Here is a 17320-nt window from a genome sequence, read left to right as displayed (position 1 = left end):
TGCTCTTGGGAAGCCAGTGTTACTGGGATCACTAAGAACTACTTACACATAGCACATTGGTTCTTAAATACAGTACTTAAATTCTGGAAGAATAATAAATAAAATCCTAGACAGCAAGTTTACTACATACAGTACGAGGAAACTACTGTATGACATATAGTAGGAATCACTGAAACAACGACTACCAAATTAAATGCTAAGGATTTTATGGAACAATGGAAAAATGGTGGAGAGGGGCTGCTGTATGTACAGTATTGAAAATAACCCTAAACAGGTTCCTGCAAAGAGAGAACATACAGTATGCAGCATTGAACAGTTTTTTTTACCAATCAGGAAAGAGGCTCAAATCAGTCTAGGGGAGGAATAGTATAAGATGGAAATGAGTTATTGTGTCGTGCAATTTTTGGAAATAACAATAAAATATTCAGTGTTATAGATGGACCTTCATCGGAATTGGATAATTTTATCAAAACTGGTACAGTAGATGGGTTGGGTTAACTTAAAATAAAGTGAATCACTGAGGTCTGGTGGTATTTTCATATTCTTATCTATTAAAAAGAGAGTTGTTTACTGCATCAAGTTCTAGCTAAGAATTTCCTGCTCTCACTTAAGATGGTACTCAGCCAGGTGGTTGAAATCCAAACAGTGGTCTCTCATGAAACGCAGCTCAAAAAAGCAAGATGGGCCAAATCTACTTGTCTCATTTGCAAGTCTGAATGTTCTTATAAACAAGAATAACAAATGAAGTGAAAAGAGCTACAGTAAGGTCTTGTTTCTGTCCTTCAAGGGGACTTCATTGAAATGTGGTCACATAAATCAATCAGCATACTGTATATGTTTACTTCCCACGGATGTGATTAGCTGGTCAGGTCCTCTCAGGTCTTAGGGCACCTAAGAGGAGCATACTTACTTATTTCATTTTCTCCCATGCAGAAGTTATTGCAGGATAGCCAAGTCAGCTAGCAATTAAAATAAAAAAACCCAGATATGTGAGCAGTCTTCTGATAATTCTGTTATACATTCATAGAGACATACATTTTAGACATACTGTAGAAGTTTACTTTCTTGGCTAACCTTAATACCTTTTTAGTAACAAAAATCAAGTAAGCAATACAGTGCCAAAACTACAAAATTACACCTCTGGTGCTCTGGGTTCAATTCCTGGGGTGCTGTCTGTGCGGAGTTTGTACTGTATGGTTGCCCCATATACAGTATATGTGTGGGTTTCCTCTGGGAGCTCTAGTTTATAGCCCAAAGTCATGCTGGTAGGTTAATAGGCTTTTGATAATATTGTCCCTGGTGTGTATATTGTACAGTATATGCATGTCTGTGTGTGCCCTATGATGGACTGACATCCTATCCAGCATGTATCCCACTCTGTGACTGTTACTTGTTGGGATGTGCCCTGTCTGCTCTGTATCTCTGAATTAAAAATTAGAAAATGGATGGATGGACAAACATACAGTAAATTTCATAGGATTTCAGCAGTGACTTCCACAGATGCTGCATTGGAGAAGGCTCTTAAATGCTACTACAACTCTGTATCCCCTAACCTTAACTTTAGGGCCAGAGAATCTAGTTGTTTATGATGTCAAGGATGTGAAGTTGTTAAAGACTGGCAACTAGGAGGACATTCATGGTGATTCTTTGTTAAAAAAGGGAGGATGAATGTTACTTTGTTGGTGGTTTTTATTGATAATGCAGCTTGTTTACATTTTTTTTTTTTATCTGATATACTGCACATGGATTAAAGAGATCTGTCTGAAGTCAATACTGTAGTAAATTACTGAATGTCTTGAGTCAATACGGGGGAAACACAGAAGAGTCACAGTCTCTTGGGAACATTGCCATATCCAAACTGAGTCATCCTGGGGATCTTATCTGAAAGCTACCCAGTTAAGAGTTGTCTTTTTTTAATGTAAAAATGGATGATTTGTAAACAGAGGGCACATACCACTATATTCATAAAGCTGGTACGAAATCCAAAAGCAGAAATGTTTGTGCTACTGACATGCTGACACAGTGATTGAATTGAGCCTTAGAGTGTACTGAGGGGATATGAGTCAGGGCGCTAGCTGCAGGGTGGCAAGAAAGAAGTGACATTACCCTGGTAGGGGAGAAGCGAACCCAGCAACTAAGAACTGTGAAAGAAACTGTAAACTAGAAAAGAGAATGGTACAGTACATGTGGAGCTCTTGTTTAAATGTGCTGATAAAAAGTGATGTCTATGATTGAATAGTCAGAAGCAGTTAGAATAAAAAAAAAGAAAAAGAAATAAGACTCAAAGAAGAGCTATACTTTTGTTTCCTTTAATTATTTTTCAGAGTGAATGTCTTTGTGCATGAAATTGAAACAAAAGCTCTTTTAAACATTCATGTTGGTGTCACCCCTGCCCTATACAAATACATTTTTTAAATGCTTTTGTAGTTTCCACTTGTGTCCCTAGATCTGTCTTTCATCGTTTATTCTGAAGAAGTCCCCTGGGTTTGCTTTGTTTGTCTTTGAGGAATTTAAATAAAATAGCTCCCCTTGTAATCTTCTCTGTTCTAGACTAAAAATGGTCCATTCCTTCAGCCTCGTCAGTGTAGGACATTCCTTGATTTGAATACTGTACTTTTGACAATATATTCCAACATTTTATTTGCCTTTAATATTTCTTCCCTCATTGTCTAGAAGCTGTAAATCATGTGTCAAAGTAAATATTTTTTAATTAAAGGTGTTTGTTTGTATAGATTGTTTTTGGTACCACATGCAAAAGCCTGCATTTGTCTGCATTAATCTTGATCTGCCAGTCTGGTATTGAATTTTTAAGTAAATCTTTTCAAATTTATTTTGCTTTTGCTGTTTCTACAGTGTTTATTAATCCTTAACATTTGTTATTATCTTTCTCCTTAATCCTCCTATTTAGTATCCTCAAATGTAACCAGTTTACTACTATACCTGATTGTACATAATTGCTAGGAATTAGGAATATACAGGTACTGTATTGTACATATACAAACATGTCACCTTAGATTTAGTGACATTTTGTGAGTGAGTTGCTTTTTCAGAACCCAAATACTTTAAATGCTTTAAAATCTGATGCCCCAGCTAGCTTTTCTCACACTTACTGTACAGAAAAACTAAACATTTCTCTCCATTTTCTGTTATCAAGTTATCCTGGTAAGAAATGTGAGTCAGAAAACGGTGCATAATGCATTTTTAGAACTAGCATTCCTGTTGATCTGTAGTATATCCCCTATCTAATTTCTTGTTAATTTCTGGTATACTGTAGTTATCATCGGCAAATTTAACTAGTTTGCTAAGAATAGTGGGATGTGCGAATCGAAACAGCAGCAAGAGATTTGCAAACAGAAGAAAATCATTGGGCAGACACTTGGCAAATGAAATGTAATATTAGTAAGTGCGTAGTGATTCATGCAATTAGAAGGAAGATACATTTAATCTACCGCATGGGTGATTCTGATCTGCAGGAAGCAAATTACACAAGAGGGATTTGGGTGGATTTTTTTCTATGCCCTCATCAAAACCATGTGGGAAGCAATAAAAAATCAGATGTAAGAATTGGGTATATACTGTAGTAAATAATGTGGAATTTAAATTCTGGGGAATTCAAACAATACGCTAGTAAGACTTCTTTTAAACCACTGTATATTCACGTTTGGTCACCATTCAACAAAAAGGATATTAAAACCTTAGAAGTAGTTCAGAGAAAAGTAACAACAGTATTTCCTGGTCTCAGGGGATTGTTACAGTATATGTGAATGGGTTAAGCGCACATCATATCTTCAAAATAAAATCAATGGCTACATTTTTTAAATCCCCAATTCTTTCATCCGAAGAAGAATGTACATGAATAAAAAGCAACAAAGGCAATGACTGTGATTGTGTTTTCTGCCTTTCCCTCCCCCCCAGTGTGTGAAACCCTAACGCTTGAAATCTGCCAGAAACAATGGGAAGAAAGCTGGATCTTTCAGGCCTGACGGAAGAGGAGGCTGAGCATGTGCTGCAGGTGGTCCACAGAGACATGAGGCTTCGTAAGAAAGAGAAGGAACGTCTGAGGTGAGTAGATAGATAAGACTTTATTGATCCCGAAGTATCGTCCGTCAGCAACAGTGAGCTCCTCTGTAAAGGGGAAAGGGCACAGTCAGCTGATATCTTGATGGATCAGGATGGGTGGGTTTAATAAATTCCAATTGATTTTTATTACAGTATAGACTTTTATCTTTTATAGACTACTGACAGTCATAGTTTTATGATGTTCACATGCATTCAAGACACCAGTCTCAAAAATAGCAAGACAGAATGCAAGATCTTAACTTGTAAGACTAAGTCAGTTGCAATTGCAATCTTCTGTTGTGACTGCTCAATGGAAAAGCGTACTATCAAAAGGTAAGTCACAGTAACGTACAGAAACTCCTGAAGGCCACCAGTTCTGTCTGAAACACTCTTTATACAGTATGCACAGGTATGACATGGCTCCAGTTGAAACATTTAACAATCAAATTGAATGAAATGTATATTTTCTGATGTGTAAGTGCAAATAATTTATTTATTTTTTTTAATTTGGTAATGCTGGCCTTCATATTTTGTAATGCATACTACATTACAAAAAAGAAACCTAGTTGCATTAAAGGATATAATGTAATTAGATAGCAATAGTCAAAAACAAGTGGTTAATTTGCTGTGAGGAATCAAAATAATGTGCAGTTTGTTGTGTATTTGCGTTCAAAGCAATGGATTCTCACAAATTCCTCAATTCCAAAATTCAAGTAGGTGGATTTCCTTATTGTTATACCAATATGTTATAGTAAAGGAAACAATGGATGAGTCTAAACTATGAAAATTAGAACACTTGCTTCTACTCTGCATAATACGTTAGATTAAAATAGCACATCTAAGATCGCCTATCAGTAATCTGCTGTATCATATCTAGGAACTACAGTACTTCATTAGAACTACTTTTGAATATTGGAGTGACCATCATTTTTTGGTGTGTGATATAACAGCATTGAAAAATGAAATAATGCAGAAAGAAGGTGTCATTCAAGGATTGTACTTCAATGTCCGTTCAGTTTTGTTCAGATCATCTGCCTACAGTAGGTTCTATAGCCAGGAGGGTTTTTTTTCCTTTTCTGTGTTGCTACACACAGGTTCTGATAAAACCAATCTTTAAAGAGTAAGCAGAAGAAATCGATTTTCACTCCTTATGATATGATATCCAATGTGATGCCTTATGAAAGTCAGATTGTAGCTCTTATCAATTTCTTTGCACAAATTGAATGATATGACTCTTTCCCTACCTTTATGGCACTAAGGTTATTTTGAGATATAATCTTAAATTGAATACTCAAGTCGTCTTTGGGAAAGTGTTTATACAAATTATAGTTATTATGCAATGATCAATTATTTTCTTTAACTGTTTTGGTTATTGAACATAAAACAGTCATTTCAGACTAATTTAACAGTTTAATTGCATTGAGAATGTTTTGTTTTTTTCAAACAAACTTTATGCTAGTACTGTCTAATTAAATTAGACAGTAAAATTAGTACTGTCTAATTTAGTTAGAGGCAGCTTGAATATATCCAGTTAAAATGTATTGTTGTATTTTAGTGGTCTTCAGACAGACCTAATTGGTAGCAGGAGGTTTACAGGAAAAACCTGTCAACAGGGGAAAGCATTTTTGAGAGAGATTTTGAAAACACCACACAGGTTGAGTGGTATCATTAATATCTAATTCTTTTGAGTATCAGGGAAAAATTAGGAAATTAAGTGAGTAGATGTATTCCAAATTAACATACCCACAGTACTTGTAAAAGTCCTGATTATTTCCTTTTAACCCTCACATAGAACTATTGTTTTAGATTTTATTTAATTCACATACAGGTAAATAAAATTATTCATACGCTGACACAGAATATAGGTAAAATGTTTGAATTAATGTCATGTGAGCTGTGGTCATGTATTCACAAGTACAGTATTTCTTTGGGGCTGAAATCATTATCTCAAACTCTTCCACCTTGGCAGGTACTGTATGACTACAGACAATTGCCTCCATAACTTATCTTGTTCTTGACTGACTGCAGCTGAAAGCTGATTTAACTATACACGTGTTTTGAACATTTATGGATTAAAGTGTTAGAAAAGTACAAAAATGTGTTCTGGAAAGAATTAATGAAAGCCTAATAAAATTACATAAACTTGTGGACGTCATCTTGATTGTCACTAAGAGTTAAAGGAGGCTGGACACAGAAGCAAGAAACTCCATATGCCATCTTGAAGAAACACAAAGAATAGTCCAAAGATATGAAGTGAAAGATTTCCAACCTCAACAACTAAAAAAATGACTAAAAAAACACATAGGACATCACAGTTTCAACCAAGATGATCATCATCAAAGAGATCAAGGGTCATGGGATGGTTGCTACCCTGTCAGGAAAAGGACTTAAGGATATTTTACCCAAACTTGAGGTTGGAGAAGTGATTTGGAATGCAGGGAGGAATGATTAGCTGTCTTCAGAAAACTCTGGCATCATCAGAACACAAAGTCAAAATACTAATTTCCCTGGGATAAATGCATTTGGACATCCCACATATAGAAATACACTGAATGTAACTCTTTAAATAGATGAACTGTTCATACATAGAGCATTGAAAATCATACCATTCTCGATGAGAATATTTGTTAAATTCTTTCTGGTTGGATTTCTATGTACTGTAAATGAATAAGTGGCTATAATTTCTTCACAAGAAAAGTGTTCCTTAAGAAAGTCAATAAGAAAATGTAGCACTATGTAGCACTATTGATGCTTTACAGGCTTTATAGTTTTTGTTTTGGATTATGAACATAGAACAAACCACATTACTTCTATTCAAAGGTGTAAATCAAGAAACTGAACTAGAACAATGATGTGTTGAAAAGTCACATAAGGAAACACACATGAAGCCTTTGACTGGCCTTTGATCAAACCGAACCATTCAACAAATCTGTAAATTGAGGGCAACAGAAAGAAAATGCACTGTGCTGTGATGTCCATCATCTCTGTTCTTTTTTCACTAGCAATTTAAATACTTTCACCACCAGGAACACTCTGAAATTGCTTAGCAATATATTTTCGTATCAGGACTTTTAAATTCTTTGTGATCTACTGAACTCACATTATTCTTTTCTGTTTACCAAAAGTTCTAAAAAAATATATAATCTCCATGGATGACAAAAAGAGACCAGATACTGGATTATGGTCAATATACTCATCTGCCCATAAAGCAGATTATTCTAAACAGATTTCAGGAATTATTGTTTTGCCAGTCTGAGAGTTTCTATATGCTATAGCTTGTAGTGACATTTCAAGAATATCTGAAATGATCAGATCACTGTTTTTTTTTCAGTTTTGTTTTCTAGTGTATTTTTTTATTATCCCCCAGCATTTGCATGTTTTGTGATAACTAGGGAATAGTAGCCCTGTATATATTATTTAGTGCATATTGACAGAAAGATAAACAGCCATACACTTTTAACTTTTATTTTCATATGCCGACAGCTTTAGTCATTCAAATATTTGTTTCCTGTTTCATCAGCATTGTATTTTCACTGTACAGTGACAGCATTAAGTTGCTGGTCTCTGAAAATGGTACTGCAAAGCTGATTGTTTCATATGGAATTCCCAAACATTAACATAACATGAATATGTATCAATATGATTCTCAGCACTAGTCAGCATGTGGATCTGAAGGGTTCTTTTAGAGACAGTTTTTTTATTTATCGTTGCAAATATCACTCTAAAAAGAAACAACAGGGAATTGCTTTAGCTATTCCTAAAGGATCAAGCAATTCTAAGAAAGATACAGCTGATTAAAGGTACTAATTTAATAGCATAGCATGGCTGAATGCCAGGAGCTAATGCTTTTTAATTTAAGTGCATTAAAGAAATTGCCTTTCTTTGTACATTTTCTAGCAGCTTTCATGTAGTATATTATGAAATGGAATTAAGAAATACTTTTTGTGTAAACATTTGTTTTAAAAATCTAAATTCTTTGGATAGCTCAAGACCAGACTTTTGGTCCAGACTTTTGTGTGTTGTCAGGTTTAACTTTCTCCTTAACTTATTTTTAGGAAGCTTGTTTGTGAGAATTCTATTCTCTTGGATTTGTTTCCCCAGAATGAATAGGCCCACGATTCCCAGAAAATGGTGGTCAACATTACTTACACTGTACTGTATATAGGCACTGAAAACACTTACTATATGGTCCTACAGTATATCCCTTACATTTACTGTATGTGTATCAAAATATTTCTCACATATTTTAATAAAATATAGAATAAAATTTGTGTTGTATCAAATATGCTTGTAAATTCATCCATCATACATTTTCTAAGCACTTAATCTAATTTAGGGTCACAGAGGAGTCAGAGTCTATACTGGCAAGCAACTGATGCAGGGCAGGATACACCATGGGTGGGACAAAAATACGGAGAAGTTTACACTCACACCAGGGCCCTTTTTTTCCCAGGTCAATAAAACTGCCAGTATTTGGACTGTAGGAGAAAACTGGCACACATGGAGGAAAAACAGCCAAACACGGGGAGAACATACAAACTCGATGCAGATAGCACCCAGAATTTAACAGAGGGCCCCAGGCATTGCAAGGCAGTAGTGATAACCACTGCACCACCATACTGCCTTGGCCAATAACTTTACAGCAAAAACATGGGCCTACACGCAGAACAAAATTGTCCATGTTGAGTATTAAAAGTCAAATATCCACATCACGTCATTGTGCATTAGATACTCACTCTAACATATTGATACTGTTGGTTAATTGGCTCCTGAGAAAGTTGGCCCTGGTGTGAGTGTGTGCAGGTTTATCTGTGTGTGCTTTGCATCCATTGCTTTCCAAGATAGGCTCTGGCTCCCCCACTGTTAGAAAATGAATGGATAGATAGCACAAGATCTGTAAAGACTGTTTTCCTCATTGACATCCACGTTACACATTTGTTTAAAGAGGAACCATTAGAACTAGGGGAACTCCAGCACAGGTAAATGAGGGATATTTAAGGTTATGTTGTTGTAGAAGCAGCTGGGGACAGACAAATCCAGCAACCTTTCCATAGTCATTTACTGTACTGTAGGTAATAATAAAACTGCACAACCTAAGCATCTATTAAACAACCTGTAATTTAATGTTAGATTTCTGCATCATGGGTAGTTATATATTTTGCAAGATATGTTAGCATTTCAACTCTTTTTTTCAGATCCAACAGCATGTTGTGTTAAAAGCGTCGCTGTAGATTTCTAGCAGGTATATCTGTTACTGACATACTGTAGTCACATCAATACCTGTCATATCCTTGGAATAATTTGTGGTCCTCTGTCTTCTACCCCTTCAAATGTTTTAGGTGGGTTCTCAATGCATTACACTTGTAGCAGTTCAAGTCATTTGCTTTATAAACTTTTTAATGTGCTCTTTTTCATATAGTAGTGCAAGCAACACTAAACACATACTGTCACGATCGCTACTTCTCCTCTTAAGGGCGCTCCAGCCCTTCCTTGTTCTGCCTCATTCCCTGCACCTGTGTCTTATTCCAGCCGCTCTTTAGTTCCCCCTTTAAAGCCAGACGCAGACGTCATTCGAGGCTCTTCATTGAATTCCGTTTAGTGAGAGCCCGGATCCTGCTGCGTCTAGCTCCGTTATGCTTTTAACTTTCTGTTCCTGATCCCCCCCCGCCGGTTCCGACCCGGTTCCGGTTTTTTATTCCCCGGATGGATCGCTTGGGCATGGACTTTTGCTTCTGTTTTGGATTACCCGTTTGGACTTCTACATGGATTGTTCACCCCGGACTCACTTCTCTTGGACACCTGCACCTCTTGGACACGCCCCCTGTCTCCATACCCTCTCCTGCATGACTTTTTCCCCAGTGTTTCCTCAGTAATCCGGATTGTGTCGTCTGCATAGGGCCCGGAAAGAACTGTTTCCTGACACATACAGTATATAATACTATTACTAATAGCCTGTCAGATTACAGGCTTCTGTTCTTTCCAAGTAAGGTGTCTTTATTTCTCAAAGCTTCAATTTCTATCAACGTTTTTTGTTTGGAAAAATGAGATTTCCTGCACCATTATATATAAATTGCTTTGGGAAAACACAGTTTCAAGCACACCTGAATATGTAGCAAAGGTTTTGTACCTCAAGAGATATGATTCATTTCCTGTGCTAAGTTATGTTAATTAATTCATCTATGCATAACTGAGATAATTTTAGTTTCTCTACAAAATTTCTTTCAATTTTATGCTAAATATTTGCAATAAAAACTGGAATGAGAGATATGGGGATATCCACATGATCTTTGAGTATCTGTGCTTTTATTTTTTGTTTATTTTACAATGCGTACTACTGTAACCCTAAATTGTTGAGTTTCTCATAATCTCTTGTTTCTTTAGGGAAAAGAAAACAAGTAAATCAAAGTGTCTTTTTTTGCAATTAGTTGTTATTTGCATTAAAATCTGTAAAATCAGGGAGGCTTCCTGAAGTACCAATTTGTTTTAGTTATGTAATACTTCATTTATTTTTTTGCTGTCCTGTAAACTTGGAGAAATATTATTATTCTGTTTCGGCATTGGGTATGACTGACCCAAAGTTTTACTGTATGTACAGTATAACAAGAAGCATTTTGGTTTATTCCTTGTTCAAATTTTCTCCTAATACTGTTAGTTTTACATTATTCAATAACATCTGTAGTAGTTATATTCTCTGGCAAAAACACTTGTTTAATTTGGAGAATTGTGTATGACATTTCTAAACAACAGTATAAAGTGTTGAAACCCTAGTTCAACAGCCAACATATTTACAGTACTGTAGCTTTAATGTGGTGTACCAGAGTACCAGAGTACCAGAGTTTGAGGATATTTGTAATATTTTTTTGTGTCTCTGTAATTCTCAACTTATTCAGTACAATCTAGATGTTAAATATTTTTTAATACTCTTCTTTGTTTGTTTGTAATTCCATTAGTACTAGGTTCTATTAAGATCAAATAAGAGATACTTTGTACATAACAGGACCCCTCATTCACAGAAGCAGTAGATTATGAACAGGATGGTAGTTAACTATCAGGGATATGCTTCCTCCCATTCATTCTTAAGAAATAAAAGCAAGGGTCTGATACAAAGCAAATGTGTTTGCCAAGTACTTATCTCACTGAGCACATTTTCCATAGATCAGCAGCTGATTATGTGGTGAAGAAAAGTGGTTCAAAATAAAATTAAGTACTTTAAAAATTACTGTAAATATTAAGTGGGAGGGCTTTTTTTTACTATTTTTTTTTACTCTTGTTGGCATCAAACTAGAATCATCAGAGATGGCAGAGGGCTTTTTCGCAAGCTATGAGGATTCTTAAAAATGGTAGCAGAACAAATGTGAAGAATACAAAGTGCAAATGAGGCACTTTATTTCAAGATGGTAGTTTCTCCTTTCATTCCTCAGAGCTTAATAATGAAGAAAATTCATGGATTTCTTCCAGTGGCCTGTTTAAATGTGTTATTTAACATTACAATGTTTTCGCATTGCAATCATTTTGTGATACTGAAAGTGAGAGTAAGTAGTAAGTAAGAGGTGTAGTAGATATCTTACAAGTTGATTGTCTGATAATTAATCAGACAGTCAATAATCAAACCAGATTTATCTGATTTATCAGTTTTTAACATTTTAGGTAGACCTTTTTCAGCAGAAATCATAGAAATCATAATGACATTTAAAAAGTAATTGAAAATGGCGGTCCACATGCAGTCATTGAAACTGCAGTCAACAGAAGAGCGGGCTTTCTTGGGAAGACTAACATACTTCACCATTTGGCTCTTGCTGTGGCAGACTGACTAGATGAGGCAGTGTAGAGGGCAGAGAAGATAGAAGTGATCTTGAGGAAGTGGCAGTGGCACTGAGGAAGTGGCAGTGAAGAACACTGGGTGTGAGCTAGCAAGCCTGAGAGATGGTGGGCAGTGAGGCCATCTAGAGCATGAATGACAAACAAATGCATGAATGTCTGCCAAGACCCGTCTAGAAATTCCAGGACTTAGGATATTTAATTTAAGGTTATGAGTAATATCCTCACTGTCAGGTCTCGCAGAAAGACGCAGAGAGAATGAAAGCTTAACTCTGGAGGGGCCAGTTGCAGCAGCAGTCCCATTGGGAACTGGGAAATTCTACAGACTGTATTAGACGACTTGTATTAAGAGTTAGAGAGAACATGAGTGTCATGTGTCATGGTCATGGTCATGGTGAGACATCTGTTAATTGTCTGTTCAGTTGGGAAACACACTCTCAGGGTAAGATAATTAATTAGTAGTGAAAAGATCTAGGTTAAAGTTTTCCTCAGGCTTAAAGTTTTATGGTTATTGAGAACAGGCTGTTGGCTCGCTGGTAAAGGGAAGACAGGAAAGAATGAGACCAGCCAAATGGAATTGACACAGTTGAGGATATTTCCACTGCTGCTCATTCACAAGCTGACAGAATGGTAGAAGCAGGGCATAAAGTGTCAGACCTCCTTCAGTTTAAAATAAGGTAAAAAGATACAAAAATAACCACTTGGGTCCTGAAACTGCTTTGGTTACGATTATATCAGGGGTTAATGTGTACAGATTCACCCATACTCAGTTACCATAAAAGGGAAATCTACAGTACGCAATCATATTTTAATGAATTACGAGTATGTACTGTATGTACAGTATGTGTTTTTTCAAATTAACTTTTTTTTTATTCAACACTGTAGTGATCAAACTAAACACTCTTACATACAGTATGAAGAAGGTTGAACATCAGCAATCCTGAAAAGAAGTGTTTTCACCCTACTAAGTGAGTACTTGGTGGAAGCACCTTAGGCAGCAGTTATTGCTGTCAGTATTTTTTGGATAGGTCTCAACCAGCTTTGTACAATGGGAAGGTGTAATTCTGTCTACTTTTTCTGTCTCAATTGCTCCACTTCAGACAAATTTGTTGGGAATAAGTGATGGACTGCAATTGACAAGCTTCTTGGTGATGCCCCATGTTGGGCTTGTGACATTCACGACATTTTGCATTTAGGGCACAAAGTTGAACTCTGTTCCACTTGTCTGCTCTGTACTGTACCTCATGTAAGATTAAAGGTCAATCTTTCTCATTAAAAGCTTTTTTTCTTGCCACTTGCCAATACAGACCAGCTTTCAGAAGAGACCGCAGTATTGTTGATGTACAGTACAGTATGAACATTGACTCCCATCTCAGACATAACATTTCACTGCTGTGTTCACATTGGCGTCTTTCTCCATTTTTTTGGTCAAAGGTGCTCAGTTTGGAAGGGCAGCCTGATCTAGATAGTGTTTGGATGATGCGATGCACTTTCCACTTGCTAGTGATGGACATACAGTATTATCCCCAATTTACTGTATGTCAACAGCTCCTTTGTCATTATGGTCAGTTTGCTGTATGCAAGTATAGGGATAATTTTAAAAGAAAAGAGAGGAGTAGGAATCAACTGATCAACTATTGGTTGTTTCTTATTTGGGATTCTGTTTTATATGTAACCTTTATCTGTTGAAAGATTTTTAAATATAAACAACCTACAAAACCTAGGATTGGGTCTTGAGCCAATTATATTTTTAATGTCTTATTTTATGTGCAAAGTGAAATGTATATCTCCTTATACAATGAACAATTGCTTTCACAGACAAGACAACTTCTCTGAAAGAACAGTTAAGATCTTGAAGTTAAATTAGTTTCTACATTATCTCCATTACCTGAAAAATGATGTAGACCAAAAAATACAGTAATAATCAACAAAACACACTAATGTCTGTTTCATTTAAAGAAAGTCACTGTTATGAACAACTAACAGAATTGTTAGTAACATATTTAGATATGTTCATGGTCATAATGATTTATGATAATAGTTCATCTCTTCCTGAACATGGTTTTCAAATTTACTGCTTACGGTCACATACAGACTAATTTCTGGCAATTTTCAAAATTGTAAATCTGAGTAAATGTCAGAGAAGGAAACAATAAGACACAATCACTCCGTATTTCAAACTTCAAACCTTATTGATAAAATGTCATAACAGGAGATATTTTCGCTGAAATATCTGGCCTTCAGCAGAGATAAAATATATGTACAGTAATTACAATGAAAAATTCATTGATGACAGATGCGTGGCAATTACAGTGGCAAGTCATTAACAATCTCGATGAACACATTCAGTTAAACAGAAATGTATAAAGTGAAAAGACACACAAAATGTTTCAGTTTTTTTAATTTTCAGAAGAAAACACTGAAAAATGGTATGTTATCCAAGAACAGATGCACATAAACAATAGCATCAAATCTAGTTATTAAATTGATTTTTTTAATTAGGTATAAATAGCTTAAGAAATGGATTTTTCTTCCCTTCAGTGGTGAAGAAGTAATTGGTACTGTACATGCCATATCATGTATAGCACCAACTCTAAAGAAAACTTTAGTCAAATCCATTTGACCTTTGCATAAACATGGCCTATGTTTTTAATGTTTCATTTAGTTTTATTTTTGGTTTCATTGATCTGTTTGATGTGCATTTTCTTTTTGCATTGGTTGCGTATTATATGGGTATTGCTGTGCAGTGCTTTAGGTTTCTTGCAGTGTGCTGAGCCATGTAATTTTATCATTGTTATGAAGAAGGTCCACTCTTTTGGCCCACCTGCTTCATCATGTTTGACTGCCAGCCTTTTTGCTAAAGCATATCTCGACATCTAGTCATAAACAGGAAACCCCTGTCATGTGCAGGAGATGATACTTTCAAAATGATCACCTCGTTTTCATCTTGATAAATTTATATTAATAGATAAATAAAGGCTTTGCCTTAATTGCTTTTTAATAAAATATTGTGGATCTATGATAAGGTAGCAGTTTGTTCAATTGATATTATATGATAAACTTTAGCTACTAGCTTTAGTATCTGTAAGAAAAAGCTACAGTTACTCATTAAAAAAATGCTCAAAGCTCTTTATAGAAGCTTTGGGCTGTGTCTTTTGTTGTTCAAGGCTCACAGCATGCGATTTCTGATTCAGTCTTCTTTTTCTGCGCAGAGATGTCAGATCTTTTATTTCACTACACTGACATGGTTACATTCTACCTTAGAAAAAGCAACAAAAAAAACCTGCCAGGTCAGTGTTCACTGGTCTTGGTAATCAAGCCTTACAAAACTTCTCAACTCCTTTTAAAAATTCAATCTAAAGTTAGAAGCCACGCCAACTGATCCTCTATTCATAGGTGACAATTGGTAACTTTCTGGCCGTTTGTTTTGGTTAAGTGCAGCCTCCTCTTCTGCTGAATTTCAGACTGCATGACCAAATTACTAGGATGCAGGACTTATGGTTGATTTAGAATGAACACTTCTTAAAATTGAGAAATGAATAGTTCTCCACTTATCCATTTATTTAGGGCGTTCTGATATAATTGCCTTGTCCTTGCAACCTTGCTGTCATTGCCTCAGTCAGGCCAATACTCAAAATGTAATTTAATTACTTCTGTCTTAATTATGGTTGTCTTAACTACTGAACCATACTGTAAAACTGGCAGTGAATTGTGCTTTGAAATTCTAAATCAAGTTTTAGTTTCCAGTCATAAGTTTTGGCTTTCAAATCAATTATTTGGCTGTTGGTGGATCTTGAGGCCTTAATGTGGCTGTGTTTTTGATGTTAAATACCATTAAATATAATTAGTTGCAAGACATTTTTCTACCGATATTAATTCTACACACTTGTACAGGTTGTACAGTTGTACTTGTACAGGTTCCAGTTCCAGGAAGCCATATCTGTTGAAAAATCTTCAAAAGGGCTTGATACATAATTGAAGCCTATTAACCCTTATACCCTAAACCTACTGTTTTCCTTTATAATCTATAAATTCTATAAAGTTTTGCTGATGACCTAATTATCGCATTGTATTTGGTCCAGATTGAATTAGCAAAATACACTTTAAAAAATCTGTCCATTAAAAGATATCACAGTGCTGAAAAACACCGAAGAAGAGGTGGCTCCAGAGAAGGAAAATAGGGAAAATACGAGGACTAAAATGTGTTTTGGGACTTGTGTAATGGGAAGTGCTGTTACATACTGTATCATTCCAGTATTTTATATTGTCAATAATGAGTAATGAGAAAGCAGTGGATTACAAAAAGAAAGATACTTCTACTTCACAATGACATCTTTCTAAAGAATTGTCAGCTATCCGTATTTAACAAAAGCAAGAATTTTGTTATTTTTACGACAATCTCATCACTTACTGTATACTAAAATAAAAACAAAAATCAGGGTGGTGAAAAGGAGGTTTCAAAAAGCAAAAGCGTGAAGAGCAGTTAATTTATCTTGTCATGAATCTCTCTGATAGGTACTTAAATGACTCAGTTTCTTTCTCTAACACATTCGCAAAAAGCTAAAAGATAGTTCTCACAGTAAGTGAACCGGATGGTTGGAAGCTGTGCGGATGATTCCCTATAAATAAACTCCTTTATGTACATTCACTACTCTTTAGTCTGGTAGTAGGAAATACAGGAAACAAATGCCTTTTACTTTGAATACACTGTAGCTCACTTAAGTCAAACCAGTTGATCTGTACAATTGGAAAGCCATATTAATTTGTAGACAATTGGCTTCCCTTGCTTGTTTTGAATAACTTGTTAATCCAAAAAAATGAATCCCTAAAGACAGAAGACCAGTAAAAGTTTTAGTATGTTAATTATAAGATATTATAAGCAGTACTACATCCTGGGTGCTGCTGTTTTTCACTATGATGCTGATCAATAGATCCTAGCAAGTGGAGAACAGATATGGTTCATTTGTCAACCCTGTTGTGTTCTTGCTGCTGTCTTCTATCTAGTGTTGCATCCACTGATTTGACATCTTTCCTCCACTATGTACAGTATTTGAAAGAAAGCCAGCAAGACAACTACCTACAATTCCTTGCAAACATACTCACATCTTTCAATTATGACAAATTATTTATTTAAAGAATCAAAGAATCAAGTCAAATCTAACACTAGCAGGGATTTAAGGAATTTATTTTTAAGACATCACTTATACTAAAATATGAACAAAATCAAAATGTATCTGTAATTAAATGTATACAAAATTCATTACTTGTGACTGAATAAATTTGAATAAATCACTGGGAGGTTGCGGATACTTTTGCAAGACACTTTCTCTATTCATTGGGCTTTCTATGTATGTACTGTACAGTATATGCACTGTATAAAAAAGCTAATCGAAAGCTTATATGCAGCATGTACTATAGTAAAAAGTGAGGAATTCATGCTGAA

General features: G+C 35.5%; 1 protein-coding gene across 1 annotated transcript in view; it reads left to right on the top strand.

Moving 5' to 3' along the window:
• The window catches only part of LOC148832950 (rab effector MyRIP-like), a 149814-nt gene that overhangs the window by 15278 nt on the left and 117216 nt on the right, over positions 1–17320 (top strand). The window contains exon 2 of the mRNA XM_088918722.1: positions 3916–4062. Within this exon, the coding sequence (XP_088774848.1) occupies positions 3953–4062 (110 nt within the window). The 5' untranslated portion in view covers positions 3916–3952. The remainder of the gene's footprint in view (positions 1–3915; positions 4063–17320) is intronic.

This window comes from Atractosteus spatula, chromosome 6, assembly GCF_055471065.1.
Source record: "Atractosteus spatula isolate fAtrSpa1 chromosome 6, fAtrSpa1.hap1, whole genome shotgun sequence".
NCBI lineage: Eukaryota > Metazoa > Chordata > Actinopteri > Semionotiformes > Lepisosteidae > Atractosteus > Atractosteus spatula.
The sequence above is the reverse complement of the archived record's forward strand: the minus strand, read 5'-3'. Positions and strand labels throughout refer to the sequence as shown.